General features: G+C 28.5%; 3 protein-coding genes across 3 annotated transcripts; 1 reads left to right on the top strand and 2 right to left on the bottom strand.

Moving 5' to 3' along the window:
- Positions 1-15,020: 15,020 nt before the first annotated feature.
- Positions 15,021-16,181, top strand: GL218_08405 (Receptor expression-enhancing protein 2; the record flags this gene model as incomplete). The annotated part of the gene is made up of 2 exons (XM_033585206.1): positions 15,021-15,049; positions 15,128-16,181. The coding sequence occupies 2 exons, from the start codon at positions 15,021-15,023 to the stop codon at positions 16,179-16,181; spliced, it is 1,083 nt and encodes a 360-aa protein (XP_033440729.1).
- A 441-nt stretch (positions 16,182-16,622) lies between these two features.
- Positions 16,623-17,590, bottom strand: GL218_08404 (uncharacterized protein; the record flags this gene model as incomplete). Its single annotated transcript, XM_033585205.1, has 2 exons — positions 16,623-16,890; positions 17,022-17,590. 2 exons carry the CDS (start codon positions 17,588-17,590, stop codon positions 16,623-16,625), a joined length of 837 nt encoding a protein of 278 aa, XP_033440708.1.
- Positions 17,591-18,071: 481 nt separating this feature from the next.
- On the bottom strand, positions 18,072-18,524 carry GL218_08403 (Cytochrome oxidase assembly factor 4; the record flags this gene model as incomplete). Its single annotated transcript, XM_033585204.1, has 4 exons — positions 18,072-18,149; positions 18,227-18,291; positions 18,348-18,379; positions 18,457-18,524. The coding sequence occupies 4 exons, from the start codon at positions 18,522-18,524 to the stop codon at positions 18,072-18,074; spliced, it is 243 nt and encodes an 80-aa protein (XP_033440707.1).
- Between the last annotated feature and the right edge of the window lie 55 nt (positions 18,525-18,579).

Raw genomic sequence — 18,579 nt, 5'->3', positions numbered from 1 at the left:
AAAAATTAATAAAAATTTCTAATAAATTTTATTATATAAATTTATAAATATATATATTTTTTAAAATTTTATTATAATTAATTAAAAAAATAATAAAAAATATTATATTATTTTAATTTATAGAAATATTTTATTTTATTTTATTTTAATATATTAAAATATAAAAATATTAAATATTAAATAAAATTATTATAATATTTTATATTATTATTAAATTAATTAAATTAAATTAAATAAAATATTAAATAAAATATATTATTAAAATAAAAATAAAAATATTATTAAATTAATAAAAAAATTTATATTTTAAAATAATATAATATTTAAAAATTTATTTATTTATATAAAAATTTTTAATTTTATTTTTATAATATTAAAAATAATATTTATAAATTTATTAATATTATAAAATTTTAAATAAAAATATATATTTAAATATAATAAATAATAAAATATTAATTTATTAATTTATAATTTTATTAATTATTTTATTAATTTTTTATATTCTTTTTTTAATTTTTAAAGTATTAAAAAAAGTTTTTTTTTACTTAATAAACTTAAGGATTGTGTCGCCCCTCGGGGTGGCCTCCAGTATATATAATAATTATTAAAAAATATTTTTAATAATTTAATATTTTTATTTATTAATAAAAATTATTTATTAAAAATAAAATTGCTATTAAATTATAATAATGGTTTTTATTAAAAGCTATAATATAACGTTTTAAACTTAAGAAAAATTATCTTAACTAGCTTAAATTAAAAATTTAAAAATGGTTTAAAAGGATGTATTTCTTTTAGCCACATCCTTCCCTAACCAATTATATCCCGGTACACCCCCCCGAAAACATTTTCCAATCTTTAATTTAAGATATTATTAAATATTTTTTCCTTAAACGGTTATATAATAATAATAATTAAATTAATTAAAAATATTAATTGAAAATATTAATTTTAATGTGTTTTTATAATAAATAAAGTTTATATAAAAAATAAGTATTAATTTAATTATTTAAATAAATTAATTATTAAATAAAATATATATATTTTAAGTTAAAATTAGTTATAGTATTAATTATAACGTAATATCGTATAAGTATATAAAAAAGGTTAAAAAGTTTAAGGAATTAAATAAATAGTCTTAGATTAAAAAATAAAAGGTATTTTAAACGTGATTATAAGTATAAACGCGTAGGTGTAAACGTGTAAATATGGCGTTTTAAAGCCATTACGTATTTTTAAACGTTAAAGCTTGTAATATTATAACGTAATATTGTATAAGTATATAAAAAGGATTAAAAGATTTAGGTAATTAAATAAATAGCTTTAAATTAAAAAATAAAAAGTATTTTAAACGTAGTTATAAATGGTTGTAAGTATAAACGTGTAAATACAAACGCGTAAATATAACGTTTTAAAGTTATTTAAACGTTAAAGTTTATAATATTATAACATAATGCCGTATAAACATATAAAAAAAATAGGAAGGTAATAAAAGTAAAGAATTAACTTTAAATAATTAAAATAAAAGATATTTTAAATATTATTATTACTTATTATATTATTATTAATATAGTTTTATTAAAAATTTTATTAAAAATTTAATTAAAAATTTAAATGTATACTGGTTATAGTTAAAATATTTAATAATGGTTAAGACTAAAATTCGAAAAACGCTTTTTTTACGACTTATAAATATAAACATACGGACCAAAGGTTTCGTGGCGTTTATGGCGCCAATAAAAGGGGGAGGCAGATGCAAGTAAAGCCCGCTCCTCGAATTCTAGTTTTAACATATTAAAATAAAAGAAAAATAGAAAATAAATTTAATAATATAATATAAAATAAATTAAAAAATAATAATAATATATTTACAAAAAATATAAATTTTATAATAACGGTTAACGTAACAACATTTTTAAAAATTTTCGATTTAAAAGTTATAATAAATATAAAATTAAATAAATATTTTAAATAATTAAAATAATTAAATTAAAAAAAACATAAAATTAAACGCATATATGTTTTAAATAAAAGATAAAATATTAATAATAATAAAAAAAATATATAAAAAAATAAACATTAAAAACGTTATTATAATTAAAATTTAATATTAGTTAAAATTTTTTTGTTTAATATTTTATATAAAAAGGCAAAAAATAATAACAATATAAAATTAATTAATTTTTTAAGAAATTTTAAAATAAAGTTTTTATTATAAAATTGTTAAATAAATAAGGATAAAATATTATATATAATTTTTTATTTAATAAGAAAAACGGTTATATAATAATTTTATTATTTTATTAATATTAATTATAAGATTAAAAATATTTTATAAGCGGAAATAAAAAAATGGTTTAAGAATTTAATAAGAAATAAAAATATGTGCGTATTAAATTTTTTTATAACAATATAAAATTTTTATTAAAAATTTAATAAATTTTTTACAATATTTTTAAACCAATATAAAGTTATTAAAATAAAAAATTTAAAATAATATTTAGAAAGGATTAAAGTTTTTTATTTTTTAATTAAATTAGTTTTTAAATTAAAAACGAAATATATTAAAAAATTTATATTATTAATATAAAATAAATTTGAAAATAAAATATAATTATTTAAATTTATTTTAAAAAAATAATAAAAAATAATTAAAAATAAAATTAAGGAAATTAATATAAAATTAATATAATAGTAAAATAGTTATTTTAAAATTATATTAATTAAAAAAAAGTTTATTAATTAAGAGATAAATTTTATTTTAATATTTATATTTTTAATTAAAAAATTTTAATAATTAAATATATATTTATATTATTAAAAAAAAAAATATAATAAGTTAAATTATTTTAAAATAATTTATTATAATTATAAAAAATTAGGTTATTTTATTATTAAATATTTATAATATAATAATAATATATTAATAATTAATATAAATAAAATTTTTGTTTAAATAAAAAATATATAAAACTTTTAATAAAGATTATTTTTATTTTAATTTTATTTTTTAATAATAATAAAATTATAATTAAATAAAAAATAAATTTTTTTTAAAATTTTTATAAATATAGGGTTTAATTTTAATTTGGTTTAAAATTATTATATTTTATTAGAAATTTAAAAGGATTATTTTTTAAGTTAAAAAATAAAGAAATTTTTTAAGATAAAAAAAATATTTATATAAATTTATATTATAATAAAAATAAAAAACAATTAAAGGGTAATTTAATACATTAATAATTTTATTAATGTAATTAAAAAAAACGTTAGTTATAATATTTTATTAAAAATATTTTAAATAATAAAAATAAGAGTTATTTTAAAAAGATATAATTTAATATAATATTATTTTATTTAATTTAAAAAAATAAATTTAATAAAAAAAAAAAAGAAATTTAAAAAATTATAAAAAAATTAAAAATATATATAATTTTTATAATAATTATAATAAAAAATAATAGTAATAATTTTATATTATATTATTTTAATTTTTAAAAAAATATTAATAATAAAAAAATAAATTTATTATTAAAAAAATATAAAAATTTTAAAGATATTTTTAATATAAAAATGGTTTTAATTTTATTAAAATATTAAAAATATAATTATATTATTAATTTTAAAAAAGGGAAAAAATTTTCCTTTAATTTTATCTATTTTTTAATAAAAATAAAATTAAAAACCTTATAAAAATATATTAATAAAATTTTATAAAAAAGATAAATTTAATTTTTTAAAAATTTAATAAATATATTAATATTATTTATACCAAAATTAAAAAATAAATTATATTTATATATAAATTATTACGGTTTAAATAAAATTATAAAAAAAGATTATATAATTTTATTTTTAATTAATAAAATTTTAAATAAATTTTTAAATATAAAATATTTTATAAAATTAAACTTAAAAAATATATATTATTAATTATATATTAAAATAAAAAATAAATAAAAAATAATATTTTAAATTAAATATAAATATTTTAAATATTTAATAATATTATTTAAATTATTTAATATATTAACTATATTTTAAAATTATATTAATAAAATTTTTATAAAATTAATAAATATTTTATATATTATATATTTAAATAATATTTTAATTTATTTAATAAATAAATAATAATATATTTAAAATATATATAATATTTTTAAAAGGTTATAAAAATAGAAATTATATATAAATTTAAAAAAATATAAATTTTATATTAATAAAATAACATTTTTAAAATTTATAATAATTATAAATAATATAAAAATAAATAAAAATAAAATTTTAATAATTTTAAAATAATTAATATTTTATAATATTTATAATATATAAATTTTTTTTAAATTTATAAATTTTTATAAATATTTTATTAAAAAATATTTTAAAAATAATAATATCTTTTATAAATATTTTAAAAAATAAAATAAAAATTAAATTTAATTTTAAAAATAATATATTAAAAACCTTTATAAATTTAAAATTAACGTTTATAAAAATTTTTATTTTAATATATTTTAATATAAAATTATAAATTAAAATAAAAATAAATATTTTATAATAGGTAATAAAAGTAATTTTTTTATAATTATATAAAGATATTTGATATTTGATGGCTTTTTTATTAAAGAAATTTTAAGGTATTGAGATATATTATATAATATTTAATATAAAAATATTAATAATAATAAATATATTTAAAAAATGGTAGTATTATTTAATATATTTACTAAGAATAATAAAAATTATTATAAATTATTTAAATTTTTAATATTTTATAAAAAAATTAAAATTAAGTAATAAATAAATATGTTAAATAAAAAAATTAATTAATTTTAATTTTAAAATTATTTATAAATTAAATATTTTTAATTTAATAAATAAGATATTAAAATGATTAAATTATAAAAATATAATTAAAAAAATTAAAATTAAAAAGGATATATTATTAAAATTTTAAATATAATTTAAAAATAGTTAAAAAATATTTTGAATAATAATAAATAATTCAATATATATTAAATAAAAAATAATTATAAAAATATATATTTTATTATTAAATATATATAAAATAAAATAAAAAATATTATTAAAATTTTTAATATAATTTAAAAATAATTAAAATATTTTAAATTTTTTTAATAATAATAATTTTAAAATTAAAGAAATTAAAATAATACGTAAATATAATATTATATTTATAATTTTAAGAAATTTTAAAGATTTTAATATTTTTTTATTAAAAAAAATTTATAAAAAATAAAAAAATAATAAATTTATAATTTTAAATAAATAAAAAAATAAGTAAAATAATAAAAATTTAATAATATTAATTTAATTAATAAAAAATAAATTATTAAGGTTTAAAAATTATATTTATATATTATTAAATTTTTATATAAAAATATTTTAAAATTATTATAATATTTTAATATTTAATTATTAAAATATAATTAAAATTATATAAAAGTTATTAGAATATTATTATTAAAATAATTTAAAAAAAAATATAAAATATTACGTAAATATTTATATTATTTATTAAAAAATAAAAATAAAATAATATTTATTATATAAAAAATTAAGATTATTTTTAATATTAAATAAATTTAAAAAAGAAATATTTTTAAATTTTATTATAAATTTATTACTTTTATTAATATATAATAGTAAAAATTATAATTATATTTTAATAATAATAAATAAATTTTAATTAATATTATATTATTATTTTATTATAAAATATTAATTAAATATAATATTTTATTTATAAATAAATAAATAAATAAAATATTAAAATTAAAATTTAAAATATTATTTATAAATTTTTTATAATTTTAAATAAAATAATTAAATAAAAAAATTAATTTTAATAAAATAGGTATATAATTTATTAAAATATTTAATATATAATTAAATATTAATTTATTTATATATAAATTTTTATTTATAAGGTTTTTTAAATTTTATAATAATATAATTAAAATTAAATATAATAAAAGGTATAAAAATAATAAATAAAATATATTAAATTTAAAAAATTATAGTAATATTATTTTAAAAATTAAATAAAATATATATAAAATGGTATAATAAAAATAGGAAATAATATTTATTTATAAAAAAATAATTAATTTTAATATTAATTAAAAATATAAATTAAAGGCAATTTAATAAAAAATTAATAAATAAATATTTAAGATCTTTTAAAATAAAAGAAGTAATTAAATAATATAGAATGGTATATAAATTTAAATTATTATTATAATATAAAATATATAATATTTTTAATATTAATAATTTAAAACTTTATAAAAATAGGTTAAATAAAGAATTTATAAAATAATAAGTAATATTAATTAAAATAGAATTATTTATAATAAAGGTAATATTAATATATAAAGGTAGTAAGAAAAATAAATAATATTTAATTTATTAAAAAGGATATATTAATAATAATAATTTATAAGAAAAAATATATAATATTTTAGAAATTTTAAAAATTAATTATTGAACAGGTGCAGTGTTGCAAAGACATCGTATGCAAGGGTTTATTATGTAATCTTAGCTTCCAAGGCCATATAAGGTCCTTAGATCGTTGCATTCTCCTAATCATCATCATCAACATCAATTCCTTCATCATTAACAGTTAACAAATAGATATCATTTATACTTATTAATTTCATGGTTACTCACACCTATTATATATACTTTCTTCTACATCAAATATATTTATTCCTTTCTCTTTAAGCTTAAGCCCTATCCTTGATCAGTATAATCCCGTTATATATTCGAGAATAAAGTGCTATCTTTAACTATTAAAAATGCTTTCTATAAAGACCTAATACGTTGAGTGTATAGCCTTACTTTAGGAGTTATCCTACTCCTGTTCATTATAAATAAAAATTATATAATAAATATATAATAATAATATAATATAATAATTAAATTATATTTTAATAAAATTATTATTATTAATATTATTAATATTATTAAAAATAAAATTATTAAAAAAATTATTTATTAACTTAATTAATAAAATAAATATAATAATAAAAATTATTAATATAATAATAAAAATTATTAATAAAGTAATATTATTATATTTAATACGGAAAATAAGATTATGGTAAATAAAAAATTATTAAATAATAAAAAATTCTTTATAAATAAAATAAACTATTTAATAACGTTTAAAAATATTAATAAAGGTATTAACCAAAACTAAAAAAAGAAGAACTTTAATTTTTATATTAATATTTTTAATATTAAAATTAAAATTTTAAAAAAAAAATTAGTAAAAACCTTGAAAAAAAAAGCAAAAAAAGAAATTTATAATATATTAATATTATATATAATATATAATATTATTATATATTTTTTAAATTATAATAATAATATTAACGTTTAATTAATAAATATCTTTAATAAAAAATAAAAATTAATTTTTATATTTTTTAATAATATTATAATAATGTTATATAATATGCTTTTTAATTATATTTTAAATATTTTTATTTTATTATAAAATTTTAAATATTTTATTTTAAATAATAATAATTTTATTTTAATAGCAAAATTAATAAATAAAAGTTTTAAATAAGAGAAAAAGAATTATACCGGATAAAAATTAAAATAATATTTAAAAATATAACGCAAAATTTTAACAATTTTATTATTTTTATATATAAATTAATAAAATTTATATATATTATAATAATGTTAATATTTTAAAAATATATTTATATAATAAATTAAAATTAAAAATAAATAATAAAAAAAATAAAATTTATTATTTATTGGAATATAAATTAAAATAAATTTTTAATTAAAATATTATTTGGTAAAAATGTAATAATATTATTAGTAAATTATGTAATAAAATAAAAATATTATAAATATAATAATATAATAAAATATAATAAATTAATATAAAATAAAATAAAATAAAAAATAAATAAATAAAAAAAAAGGGAAAAATAATGTTATTTATATATTATAATAAATACCTTTCCAAAAAAAAGAAAAAATAAAATAATAATATTATTTATAAAAATTTATAAAAATTGTAAAAATTAATATTAAAAAAAGTTATAAACATATATATATTTTAAAATAATGCGTTAGCCAATTATTATTTTTAAAAATAAAAATATAACAAGAAAAAATAATTTTATCAAAATATAAAAAATATTAGTATAAATTAAATATAAATTTATATAAAATAAATATATAAAAGGTGTATAACGCCTTTTAAAAAAAAGTAAAAAAATTAAACGTTAATAGATTTATATTATTATACAGCTATTATATAACAGCTTTACTGCTATTTCTACCATTCACTCTACATATGATAACCATCAAGGGGTATTTCTGATAAGTTGGAACCTGCCGCCGCACATCAAGTCCCGCATGCACAAGCTGCTGTGATGAGGTATGCCTCGATAAGGAGTATTACCTGCTTTATTTTGGTCTCGCGTCGAATATACAGGCCCGAGGGTAGCGTCTCAAACATGGACGTCTTCGTTGCAGACCCCCTTAACCATGTAGCGAAGAAAAAGGGAATATTAGATCCAGAATAGATTAGCGACTTGGAAGAGCTTCATGGGGAGCAATGTGTGTTTCCACGACGAGGGTTGTAAAAAGAAATGTTTTGTAAAAATAGATATGAAATAATGCAATTCAATTATAGATATAGATTCTTAACTCCTCAGATTTCACCGTCAAACGGACTTTGCTTCATCTCAGATGGCGATAAACCCCGCCTAATTACCCCTCTACCAAAGCTTTTCTATTTTTGCATTAAACTCTTTTGTCCACGATTTAGCGGCTTGCGGTTGACCCTTAATTGACTACCGGCCACACAGCCGGCTGTGGCAGGATATACCACGCGCTTAAAAAAAAGGATCAACAAGGCGAAACACTTGTCCGTGCCACATGAGGCTTTCCGACCTTGATTGAAAATATGCCGAATAATTGATTACCTAAAATTTTCTAACCAATAGTAAGGAGGTGGCTTCTCTCGATAAGTTACGGCTTAGATGTAAGAAATAATGGTTTCATGTTCTCTTTCACCAAACACCGGGAAATGGAGTTTCATGAGAAAATAATAGGTTAATAATGGATACGAGAATACGGTTGACTAACATCAGCTCGTAGTCGCAACCTTACGTAAGATTGGAATTGTGGTTTTATTATACGTTAGGTACCTACAGTAGGTAGACAGCAATAGAATGTTAATTATCTTCATATATTCAAGAATTATACGCCTTTTTCATCCTATAATCCGTACATATATTATTGCCGTCGAGATTTCCTTGAGCTCTTCTCAGCTTCTAATATATCACTTTATTATGAGTCAGATTATCATTGCAGCCGTAAATTCAACCTCCGAAGTTATTCAGAGCGAGGCTGAGAATTATATCTACTACTCATAGCTGACCCTATTGAAAGGATTGTGGCAAGTAATAGAAATAGACCACGAATACTAGGCAACAACCCAGATATCTGTAGAGGAGCCACGTATTTCTCGTTCTCGGTTTCCGTACCACGGCTCCCGTCATCTCCCTTGTCCTCGTCTCTAGTATTTTTCCGCACGCATAGGTTGTGATTCCGCACTTGTTACTATTATGGCACGTGGAGGCCGCTCCACTGATTAAAGGCGTGATACTTCTGACGACATTAGAGGGGATAGCTATTCTATTATGCAGAAACCCCATAGGCTGATAGAAAACCGCGTAGTTATCTCCGTCGGGGGAACGTATACCAAAGCATGCCGTCACAAGGTAAAGCATCCCTATACATGCCACACATCGGGCAATTTTCGTCCAAAGCAGCGAGACTCTAATAGATTTTATCCATACCGAGGAAAGGCGGATCACTAAGGCAGATCTGCGAAGAGCTTCATTATGTTAACACATAGTTTCTCTATATTTATAGTCAGGTGGGCTATGTGAAATGGGGTTAGCTTGTCAGGGTAGATGGGAATAGCAGTACTTATGCCGACAGCATACGTCTTTGGGAACAATAGGTACATGCTAGAGAAAAAGCCTTCAGCTCGTGGTCCTAACTCTGGTAACCGGCGATTTATTCCCGATTAGCAAACTTGTCTAGGGAGAGATCCCTTTCTGAATATTCCCCCCCGGTTTCCTGCTTTTGACCCGCCATATGTCCAATCTAGTGCAGCTAAAGGAAGAATACATTGATCCTTGCCGCCGAGTCTTATAGCCTCTATTAGTAGCCTGCCCACATATTTCCAAGCACAAGCAAAGCTCCCCATTTCAAATTGGCAATTAAACTTAGGTAAGCATCAAATTCTATATTTTCTATCGCCACAAGTTAACGTCTTAAGCTTGGTTTCATCTGTTGCTCTTTTATTTTAGCCATGAGATTAGTTGTGCCATATCGGCGTCTCAAACCGCTGGATCACTCTCTTTGCATTTTTGGTTTTAGTTTACTAAAAATGTAATGTCTAGGCTGAATCCATCGAGGGTTGGCCTAGTTTAAATATTGTACACAGCCTCAAGGGGCACAGTTTTAAAGTAGACAGTCAAGTAGGTCAGGTGACTTGTTGTTCTCGAGTCAGGGGTTCGGGGCTCGGGTTCCCCTATTTGGTAGGCGTTACAAGTCCGACCCACTGACGTCCGGTATTTCCTTCCGGACAACTCGATATCCGGAGGCCGACGGTGCAACACTCCACGGCCACGGTATCACATGAAAATTTGGTTGGCTTTGAAATTAATTCAACGGTCTTAGTGTAAATGTGTTGGAATAGGTGGGTAGTACAGAAGTTATAGGAATATATATTAGTCTGCGCTACTCGAATTTATGGTTGCATTGGGCGGGACCATCGGCCTGTTAAAAGCCACAAACGAGGTCGAGATGCAGAAAAGCTGCAGGTCGCGAGGAATATATTTCTGTCTTAGCCACACAAGTGCATAAGCCCACATGATTCCTTTTTTGACACTTTCCTGAAGTACCTAAGTCAATACCACCTCTTTGGTGCATCTAAGTCTTCCCCGGTCGTTCGTAAATGAAGTTTGATGACCCCGGATGTTCCCGTGGGGCATAGTAACAAAAGCAATATATAACCAAATACTTAACACTTTTATGGACTTTAATATGCTCTAGTTTCCAACTAGAACTTTTAACGGCCCGATCTAGAGCCCGGCTTTTTTATTCCCCCCATACAATATTCAAATGTCCAACCCCGGTACGCCAACAAGGTAGCTTACAACCAAATAGATAACCACTATAAAGGTTTAGTAAGCTACGCCTTGCTAACTAAATGGAGACCAAGAATGGAAGCTAGAATATGATAATAAAACGATAGATAGCGTGCAGGCTTATAACATAGGTTAGGCAGGTTACGTACTTTCTAGGTTTTATATATCGGTTAATGTCTCGTACTCTCATACACAAAGATGTGGCATTCTAAATAGACGGGAGCATGAGAAGTAAAAAGGGCTATGTAAAACTCATACTATACTAAGCAGGATCTAAAGGAGGTGAAAGGTCAGGTGTAGCATGTGCCGCGACTTTACCTATTTCTTATTCATCCGATCATATTTAAGTAGTTGGTTCGATTTTCTAGTGGAAAGGAACGCGCATGTACTCAATATGTAAATACATTATCTAACCATCCCACATTGCGACGTATCCCCGTATGGAAGCGGCTCAGCTGTCGGTAGGGCTGGCAGGTAGGTAGCGCCAGCCCTAAGGAAGATGCGGTAGCATTGCATATCAAGCTTTTTTCGGACCACCCGGCTCAATTTAGTTTAAGCATCGCTTCCCAGATCATCATTCGTCATGATGCATGCGGTTCAGTGCCGGTTGGGTATCGAATGCCGGATAGCATGCATTGCGGCAACCAATATTAAGGATTCACTATTGCCATCCCGAGTACATCCAGATCTAAGCAGTAAGTGGGAGTTAGCAAGTAACTTTCCATATAGGGACATTATTTCACGATACTCACGTGCAATGAGCGGAAATGACGATGGCGCAGATTGAGTCAACTTTATTAATGTGGGATTCCCACTATGACCTCAACCCCCAACTACACGCCAGATCCATTTGGCGAGCTGATAGGTACATGTACGATCATCATGAGAGAGGCAAAGGGAAAAATGCCGAGCTGAGGCGGTCGATTACTCCGTATATGGAATAGAGGCACGTACAAAGGTGAGAATACGCGTTGAGGATAGGAGAGGCGAGGTGTACCATTCTATATAAACAGAGGATAACGTTCAAGGTGAGCTCAAGAGAAGAATCTATGTGCTCATCAACAACAGCTTCACATCGACAAACATCAAAAGAACTATCCAACAGCCCTTGAAAACATGACTTTCGGAGATTCTTCAGGTGGAGGAGCATCAAGTAAGCCCCAAGAATAAAGGCGAATAGTATAGAGAACAAAATACTGACCATAGTGAAGACAACAATGGCAAGTCCAAGAAACCCCCCAAGAGTGATAAGAAGAAGTCAAAGGTATGAATCCGTCTAATTCAAACACTGCTCATGGACTCACGAAAATCAGGACCCGAACAAGGACCAATCCGGAAACCAGGGTGGCTCATCAGGTCAGGGAGGTGGCTCAGGGGCATATGTGTCACCGCCAGACTTCTTCTCCTTTAACGACCCCGGAAACGGCAAATGATGATTTCGAAATAATGATTTATATGATCGGTTATGGGCTGGAACATGGAACAGGATAAGGGATATGGGGACAGGACGATTGGACATTGTTTTCTTGAAATCCGTTCTAGACGAACGTTGAAATATCTTTATTACTTCAGAATAGACTAAACGCAATAAAACCTATCTAGAAATTACTTGCGACTCTAATATGTAAGGTGACCTGTGTTGCGTATGGAATGAGAATTGTGTATAATACTTACAAGCAAGGTATTGCCTCGTAGTGGCTCATGGCGATGTACATATAAGTAACCCTTATTAAGGAGCACTGAGCATTGGAAAGCTATAACTAATCCATTTGTAGCCAAGTTAGCGCAGAAGAACCAAGTAACACGTCAAAATACAGGAGCCGTAGCATGTAATAAGGTTAACAAACGGCTCAATATATTATACCCGAATAAAAGCCTATATTCCTATTGAGGGGCTTAGCCCTTAGTATTATATGTGATGATATAGAAGTAAGTCATATATGAAGTATTTAGTATGGTAGGTACTTAGAGGAGTAAAGATGAATTATTCATTTCCATGTTTTGAAAGGGGTTTCTATGACTAATTTACACTACTCCTATATTCGTGTTAATATCACTTTAAAGCCAACCTTCTACTAATATATACGATTTAACCTAACCATGCCAATGCATTATTAAGTGCCTTTTTTAATACAAGCGCAATACTAGAAATTAATAGCAAGTCTTCCAAAATTTCTCGACCTAACTCAAGACTCGTAGATCTGATAGTACGAAGAAACGGAATCTAATAACCTATACGGATTGTAAATATAGAAAAGTCTACTGAGCACTTACATTAAGCCAGGCATCAATTTTTATTTACTTCTAGTTAATAGCGTAGAAAAGCCCATTATATAACTTGCTATTATAATATTAGAGTTTCTAGTATTGCCGATCTTAAGCAAAGCTATACCATGTAATTTAATGCAGACTACGAGAGTACTAAGTAACTGGATGAGATTTTATAGAAGAATTGACTTTCATATCTGTGCCCGATTAACCTATTAGAGTATCAATTAAACAATTAATACTAATATTTATTCTCACATTTAGACACTATTTCTTTCACACCCATCCAAATACTAACAATTTCATCCTTGAGCTTAAACACCAAGCAAAGGTAGAAACAACTAGATTCTATAACCGTCCATACGCATCGTAACAGATCGCCTGATTAATTAAAAATAACATCATAGCATGTAAACGTGTTAGCAACTCATCCGATCAGAGATCAGTTAGGCAGACAGAAAGTCTCAGAAACACGCGTCATAAAGGGGGTTAGGGGAGGAAAAAGGCACCAGCGCAAAGGAAAAAAGTATAAGTCGGAATTTGCAACGTGTCCATGCAAGACTTGGGGTTTATTAAATAGCCCAGCATGGCCTCATATGATTTCATCACACATCGTATTAGATACTAGATTTTGTCCCAAGCTTACCCAAATAATTTTCGAGGATACCTTATCAAGTCAGTCCGCATGTAAGTCAAACTGCAATACGTGAATACTACTATATCCACCCCCAAATGTGGCTCGAGCTTGAATAAAGTTATGAATTATTCCGGTTGCGAACGGGCCTAGCGGTTAGCTTATTGATTCGCAGGCTAATAATAGTGGCAGACTTTCTAAGTTGACAGGCCATAGGTCCGCTATTCAGCACCCCGAAACCTGATACGGTTTAGCTCCCCCGCAAGCCCCGCGCGACTAAATAAGGCACCAACGCTTATCTAACCCCCCCCCCCCCCCTCTGCCCCCTTCAGGAGCAAGAAGCGGCGTGGTGCAGGTGATTACTCTGCGCTGCTTGTGACGTCTAGCGGGGTCATTTGCCGTGATCTCTTACAACCGTCATTTATCGGCCTTAGCTACTCTAGCTTAAACTTACTCGCATTTTACATTTACATTCGCATACACATACACCATACATGCCTTAAGGTAACATCCGAGTTTCCAAGTTTTGAATTTCAGGTTCTGAATTCCAGGTTTGGTAGGTAAAAACGTACATCGCCAACATTCCCAAATACCTACATAACCTCCCCTACCTCCCCTCGGGCATCTCTCTCTCCAAGACGTCTTTGGAGATATTCCGGTCCTTTCTTTGTTCTCGCAATTATCCTTTATTTGCAACATTACCTGGATCTACGTACCTTCTAGTCACACCGATCATCTCTACCTGATACGATCTCGATTACAACTCACCTCCTCTTAATCTTACCTCGGACAAATCCCTCGTAGTCTTGGGTTAAAAGGCCAAAAACAGACGGATACAAGAAATCGGTGACTTATCATATCTTACACATTTGTCTGAAGACTCTATCACCATGTTTGACCTCATTCCGAAGCTCCTTTCGTATGTCCGATGCTTCCCAAGCCCCCTGTCTATAATTTAAATGACATTGCTAACTCTTGACGCCTAACCCAACAATAGCTCTATAGCATCCTTCCTCTTCCCCCTTTTCGCCTCTTACAAAGCGCTCAAGACTTCCGATCTCACACAGCTGACACCATGGCTGATGTATTGGTCCGTCCTCTCTTGCGCCCTCCTCGTTGAGTCCTGGCTCGAGTTTATCCTCTACTGGATCCCTTTCTACTCGTATATGCGCCTCTTCTTCCTGCTTTACCTCGTCCTTCCCCAGACCCAGGGCGCTCGCGTGCTCTACGAGGCGTATCTCCACCCATACCTCGAAGAGAACGAGGCGGCTATCGAAGAATTCATTGCCAGCTCTCACGATAAGCTAAAAGCCGCGGGTATAGCCTATCTGAAGCGCGCTATCGACTTGCTCCGTACCCAAATCCTGGGTATGCCACCGCAAGAGGTGGAACCGGAAGAAACAAGGGCCTCTGCAGCACCACAGGGATACACGCAGGCGTTGCTTGCTAGGTTCAGCGTGCCGGCCGCACGGTGGGCTGCCAATAACACTGGCACCACGGGGCAGGATTTCTTCAACCTGCTGGCCAACGCGGTCGGTACAGCTGCCGGCTCTAGAACTCCTGGAGGAACAACAGTACCGACCAGGGCCGATACGCTGTCTTCCGCTAGCCTAATCCCAGGGAACTTTGGCGGCGCGGAGGAGAAAATGACTTTCATCACCGCGCAGAGGGAGAGGCTAACGCTCATGATGGGCGCTCTAGACAAGGAGGCCAAGCAGCTACAGATGTCTGAGGAGGAGCGTAGGAGGGCTGAGCAGTCGGGGAGAGTAGGTAGCATGAGCCTAGACGGCCAGGAAGCAATTTCACGGCCACCTAGTGGCCATAGCGTGTGGAGTGGGTTGAGTAAAAGCCGCAGTGAAGTCGACTTCGAGAAGATCGACGCCGAGAGCGGCGCCGAAGACGATAACAACCTACGTAGAAGAGCCCCTGTGGGCGAAGAAAACCCGGCTGCTGGAAGAAGCGGTTGGGGCTTCCTAGGTTGGGGCACTGTTGGTACTGGGGAGGAGACCAACCAAACGGATGCCGGGCACAGCTCTGGAGTCCAGAAGTAGGTAAAGCTAAACCTACAATATCATATTTAATCGCACGGAGTTATTTGGTTGGGTTTCGGACTGGATCGTACATCAGGAAGGACGGGTAGACGCGGTTGAACCAGGAGTTAGAGCGTAGGATTTCACTCCTACCCGGAGCATAGGCTCTAGACCTGAGAGCCGCACGATCTTGTACGTACGTACGGCTCTTATCATTATATTCGTTGCCAACCTTCTATCATTGAGACTCTTAATATACGTAACATTATAGAGCCATATATGCATATGGTAGCTCAGGGCAAGAGATGCGCAGTAAGCCTCCCTGCCCATGTCTGGAGTGTAGAATTCTTCGGGGTATATTTCCCACCTCGTGATATCGTACAGCGTCCCCCACCAAACAGAACTTAACCTTGACGTTACCCACATCGTCTTATATCAGAATACCACACGGAAAGTCATTAACTACGACGTCTTCTTAAAAGGATAGCGGACCTCGTCGTCCTTGCGCAACCAGATCTGCTTCCTCTTCTTGGTGGTGGCATGCTCAACCCAAACTTGCATGGCATGCTCCTTCATGAACTTGCGGATGAAGCGCGGATCCCACAACTCCGACGCAATTCCTAGGTCCTTGCAGCACCGCATCAGCGCGTTGGACTTGCATCCCTCGGCCGCCGTCGAGACGCCCTCTTCCGTGAAGTACGACATCTCGCCTCGGGCTTGAGCTACGAATCTATTCGACAGTTAGATATATGGTTCAGATTTCGTGAATACACAAAACACGGCCCGTCTATCTATCTCCCAACCGTTCCTCAACAGGGAAAGATAGAAAACTTAAGCGGAAGGGGGAAAAAAAAGACTCACCGTCCGTGCACAACAAGCGCATAGTCCCGCGTAACTAGTTTCTCGTGGACCATGAGCTGTCCCCGAGGCGCCAGACCCCAGCCGCCGGGACCAAACGCGGTGTTCAGGATCCGCCTGTACTTGATCTCGGGGAGGTAGATGATGCCGTCGGGCTTGACCTCGATGTCTTCGGGGTTAAGGCGCGCCTGCAATACGGTGGCGGTCTCGGGCGAGAACGCCGACGTCCCGAGGCCGTGGTACGACTGCGTCCAGTCGATCGGGTCGCCGGTGTTGGGTTCCTCGCCGCCCGAGGCGTCGGGGAGGGGCACGCCTGAGACGGCGGGGACGGGGGTTCGCGTCCCTGATGGGGCTGCAGATGTGGTGCTGGTTCCGGCGGGGGGAGACGTCGAGCTGGGCTTTGGCGTCGCTGTGGAGGAGGCGGGGGCCTTGGTGTAGGTGGTTGATGCGGCCTTCGGTTTCGACGTGCTAACGAGAGTCCGGATGGATGGTTGTATTTGGGATTGGGGAATTGATATTGTGCGTGCCCGTCGAGCCGCGGCGCGTATAGGTGTTAATGTTCTTGAGGCCATTGTTGTCTGAAGGTGGGGTTGTGGTTTATGGTTGGTGGTTGTAAATTGTGTAAGAGAGAGAGGGACCTCCTTAGGTTAGAAAAATTGAAGAGGGACGGGACGATAAGGCGTTGTAAATTTTTAGGCGTTGCAATAGGTACTTACCCGTGTATCGGCACGGAGTGGGAGAGTGGGTTTCTTCCGGTTTCTTCACCTAAAGCCAAGAATGATTAGATCAGGTAACAAACAGCTTATCGATAGTCAATTGGCTTTCTACCTGTATGTAGGTGATTGATCTTAATAGCGCCTATGGCCTAGTAAAACAGTGCAACCAGCGTTATAATTCTTACCTATCTGGTACATATACAACATCAACTAGACGTATCACTCTAGGAGCGGGATTGGTGTAATATTAATACCTCAAACTCTCTGTCCTCCATCCCTGTATTCTTACAAATAGTGATTGTTTCCTTTTGACTTAGAGTAAACATGACTTTAGCAGTTATGCATCCTTCACATCCTTCATCGACGTCCTCTGATCGTTATTATGTTTCTTCCAGCAAGCTTTGAAAATCTCCATCTATCATTGGTGAAGTTCGTCAGCAAATTACCGTGAAAAGCAAGTTCATAGAGATTGTCTCTCAATTATTTACGTACCTCCTTTTTACAAGCTCGCCAGTCCTTCTTTTCATAATAGCAGTCGGTCAATTTGGCATTCTCATCTAGCTTGGTCAGTATTTTGACATATAGGTACCGATTTCTTTCTAAGCCTATTTACCTGCACATCCCGTACTAAATATCCTCTTATCCCTAAAGTATCAAACAAGAAAATGAAGTTAGTTTATGAAGACTAACAATTATAAATAGCTGGTTTTAACAACTCTTACCACTCATCCGGCTCGTCGTCATCTTGAGCAGCAGTGCTCTGCTGACTTGTGCTTTCGTCCTTGGACATTATAACACTTTATTCCGTATGGAACAAATTTAAGATCGTCGTTAAAATATCTTTT

This window comes from Daldinia childiae, assembly GCF_008694065.1.
Source record: "Daldinia childiae strain JS-1345 chromosome Unknown Scaffold12, whole genome shotgun sequence".
NCBI lineage: Eukaryota > Fungi > Ascomycota > Sordariomycetes > Xylariales > Hypoxylaceae > Daldinia > Daldinia childiae.
Note: the sequence above shows the minus strand (reverse complement) of the source record. Positions and strands in the feature narration are given on the sequence as shown.